The 3,866-nt window shown below is 33.3% G+C and overlaps 1 protein-coding gene across 3 annotated transcripts in view; it reads left to right on the top strand.

The window, feature by feature from the left end:
- TBC1D23 (TBC1 domain family, member 23) overlaps positions 1 to 3,866 on the top strand; it is a 78,049-nt gene that overhangs the window by 26,962 nt on the left and 47,221 nt on the right. For 2 of the 3 annotated variants that reach the window (XM_005861235.2, XM_005861236.2), the window contains exons 2-4: positions 894 to 1,005; positions 2,420 to 2,525; positions 3,443 to 3,647. In XM_005861235.2, the coding sequence (XP_005861297.1) occupies positions 894 to 1,005; positions 2,420 to 2,525; positions 3,443 to 3,647 (423 nt within the window). Of the gene's footprint in view, positions 1 to 893; positions 1,006 to 2,419; positions 2,526 to 3,442; positions 3,648 to 3,866 lie in introns of those variants that run through there. The other variant, XM_014535590.1, reaches the window with a different exon arrangement.

The following is a 3,866-nucleotide window of genomic DNA, read 5'->3' as shown; positions in this document are numbered from 1 at the left end:
TTTTGTTTAGCTTCTATATTTGTAACAATGTTTCAAACTGCAAGCTCAGAGGCCGGCAGCGGCAGGCGGGGAACGCTGGCTTCCTCCGTCACTGAAGCAAGCAAGCCTCCTGTTAGCTTCAAGCTGCCTGGCTGCTGGCTGCCATCTTGGCTGGCAGTTAATTTGCATATCGCCCTGATTAGCCAATGGGAAGGGTAGCGGTGTGACACCAATTTGCATGTTTCTCTTTTATTAGTGTAGATAGTCATGTACTATCCCCTCTCATACTGCAGTGCTTTGAATTCCTTACTGAATTTGTTTCTCCTCCTTGCCATTATCTAGCATAGTGTTAAGAGCATACATTCTTTTAAAATTTGAATCCTGGCTCAACTATTTACTAGATATGTGACCACAAGCGACATAACTCATCTTTGCCAATATTTTTGTATCTTTAAACTGGGGCCAATAATGTAACATACTTCATAGGGTTATTGTGAAAATTAAATAAAAACAAAAAACACGTGAAATGTTCAGAACAATGCCTGGCACACAGTTAGTGCTATATAAATTGTTAGTCATTACTACTACTATGAATACTGCTATCACTGTGATTTCTCAATGCTGTCAGCTGGCTTGCCCTTTCTTCTCTTTTTAAATTTCTTTAATCTTAGAAAACAGGTAACTAAGCTTGTTAGAATTAAATGCAAATTAAGAGTAAATTTAGTGTATGAAGCCTGAGATTTACTTCCAAGAAAACAAAATGCTGTGTATTTGCCTTGGTATTGATTGCACTTTGGCTACTGAGAACATTTTTATCTTGGGTGCCGTATTAACAGGCAATGCTTATAAATGAATCTGGAATTTAAAAAAATAAGATTTAAAATATCTCTTAATAAGTACGACTTGCTTTTTAGGGAAAAAGATCTTGAAGAAGCTCTGGAAGCAGGAGGTTGTGATCTTGAAACTTTGAGAAATATAATTCAAGGGAGACCACTACCTGCTGATCTGAGGACCAAAGTTTGGAAGGTAAATGGAAACTAAATTAATAAAATGTAATCACTAAAAAATAATATTTGAGAATTTTTATTTTCAGTTGTGGAAACTAAATTAATAAAATGTAATCACTAAAAAATATTTGAGAATTTTTATTTTCAGTTATCTTAGTTGCAGAAGACTATTATCCTATGGGCATGTCACATGTAGAAAATTAGACAGGGCAACTTACTAAAATCTCTGTTTCTGTAATGTTCGGTTTATTTAATAATTTAGGTTTTGAAAGGCAATGTTTTCTTTATTAAGATGTTATGATTACAATAGAAATACTTATTTTTGTTAAAACATATATAAGCAGAGGATAAGATAAAAATTATCTGTTATCTACCACCTGTTTGTAAAACACAATAATGTCTTGGTGTATATTTTTTTACTTTTTTCCTGTTTGCACATATATATGTAAAAGAAATGGAATTATAACTGTACATAGTATTCTGAATGTTTTACCACAGAAATTTAAAACACAAAGTTGAGACACTTGTATAATGAGCCTCCTCTTAGCTTTAATTGTTATCAGTATTTGGCCAATCTTGTTTGATTAATATCCCAGTCCTTTCCTCCCCACACTGGATTATTTTAAAACAAATCATTGGCCCAGCTGGCGTGGCTCAGTGGTTGAGTGTTGACCTATGAAACAGGAGGTCACAGTTTGATTCCCGGTCAGGGTACATGCCTGGGTTGTGGGCTCATTCCCCAGTGTGAGGTATATAGAAGGCAGCCAATCAATGATTCTCTCTCATCATTAATGTTTTTCTCTCTCTCTCCCTCTCCCTTCCTCTCTGAAATCAATACAAATTTATAAAAACACACACACACACAAATAGAAATCCTTGATGGCACACTAAAATACTTTAGTATGAAAGTCTAAAAGATAAAGACTTAAAATAACCGTAATATCATTAAACTTGAAAGAATAGTAATTTCTTAATGTGTGTGTCCTCCCATAGCTGGAGGGAAAAGGCAGTCTCTGGTGTCTTTTTTATAAGAGCACTAATGCCATTCATGAGGGCTCCACCCTCATGATCTAATCACCTCCCAAAAGCCCCACCACCAAATACCATCACAGTAGGATTTCAATATGCATGGTTGACATAAACATTCATGCTATATGGCATTGATGATACTTGTTTAAAATAAATTTACATATGTAATTATGTAAATATTTTATGTAATTTCTTCTATTCACTGTGTTGACATGGAGTAGTACAATTTAGTTTAGGAGGAATATGACTAAGGTTTCAGCATTTGGTGAAGTGTAGATACATTACTTTGTAATCTTTGAAATATTCATTATTATTCCTAAATTCAGGCCTTTCCATTGTTATAGCATCTTTCCAAGGATGAAAGATAGCATATGAAGCTAGTTGCTTTTATTTTTTTCTTCCAGATTGCTCTAAATGTTGCAGGAAAAGGAGATAGTTTGGCATCATGGGATGGTATTTTAGACCTGCCAGAACAGAACACTATTCACAAAGATTGTCTAGAGTTTATTGGTAAGTTTAATAATTGTTTTCAAACAGTAAAAAATTTTGGAAATAATAATTTTGGAGTAGAGGAATCATTCTTTATTATCTTATTATTACTTGGGATATTTCAAATTTTAAAGTGCTAGTAAATAGCTTTAGAATTTTTCATTTGAACATCTTATGAAATAATGTCTAATATTTTAAGAAAGAGAGCCCAATTTTTAGTGTTCTTTTGCATCATGTTTTTAATTCTTTAAGTATTTTTATAATTTTGTTGCAGTCTTAAATTTTTTTGGTGTAATTAATATTTATGTAATTTATATAGTCCTAAATTAAAGGAGGCTGTATTCGAAAAGTTTACCTATAAATCATAGGTCATGATCTACTGTAGAAAAACATTTTAGTTAAATTATTGATTAGATGAGCTTTTGTTTACTAACCACATAGGAAACATTGCTGGTGTGGGCAAAGGAAATTGAATTTGGAGGTAGAGAATGAATCATTTCCCCTGCCCTTGGCAAGGCTGTAGTGGCAGCTGCCCATCATGGGGTAGATGATAATCTCTTGTTTAGAAAACAGTTTTGCTTTCCAAGAATATGAGTTATGATTCTTTCCTGCTCTTCTACTTCAGATGGTCCATTCTTGTTTGATCTACTGGTATATATATGTCAAATATTATTAAGTTAGTAAATATTGAACAGCTAGTAAATACTGAATAAGTATAAGGAAAGATGTGCTTTCACATAGTGTTGTCATGCTCTAAATCAGCAATCGCCAACCTTTCGGACCTCATGGACCACCAGTGGTCCACGGACCACCTGTTGGCAACTGCTGCTCTAAATGCACTAATATAGTATTTGTTATATATTTGTAAATAAGTGTTATGTCCAATAACAGCCTCTAACAGGCCCTTTGGTAACCTTATTTTGACATTTATTTTCTAGACCAGCTTTCAGTGCCAGAAGAGAAGGCAGCAGAATTACTTTTGGATATTGAATCTGTAATTACCTTTTATTGTAAATCACGTAACATTAAATATAGCATGTCCCTTAGCTGGATACATCTACTCAAACCACTGGTGCGTCTTCAACTGCCACGCAGCGATTTATACAACTGCTTTTATGCTATCATGAATAAGTACATCCCCAGGTAAAATGTGATTTAATTACTTATTTTAAAAATGAATAAAGGTCTGTTTTGCTTGAGTTAAAGTTGTTATATATATTTTAGTGGTAAAGTAAAAGGATTAAATAATTTTGAAGGTTGTTTGAATCATAATTGTTATTTGACTTAGTGATTATAAAAAAAATTTTAAGGACTCTTTAGTTAAGAATTTATGCTTCTAGAACAGGGGTGGGCAAACTTTTT

The sequence above is a fragment of the Myotis brandtii genome, unplaced genomic scaffold (genome assembly GCF_000412655.1).
Source record: "Myotis brandtii unplaced genomic scaffold, ASM41265v1 scaffold1464, whole genome shotgun sequence".
In the NCBI taxonomy this organism is placed as follows: domain Eukaryota; kingdom Metazoa; phylum Chordata; class Mammalia; order Chiroptera; family Vespertilionidae; genus Myotis; species Myotis brandtii.
This window is presented reverse-complemented; position numbering and strand designations above follow the sequence as displayed.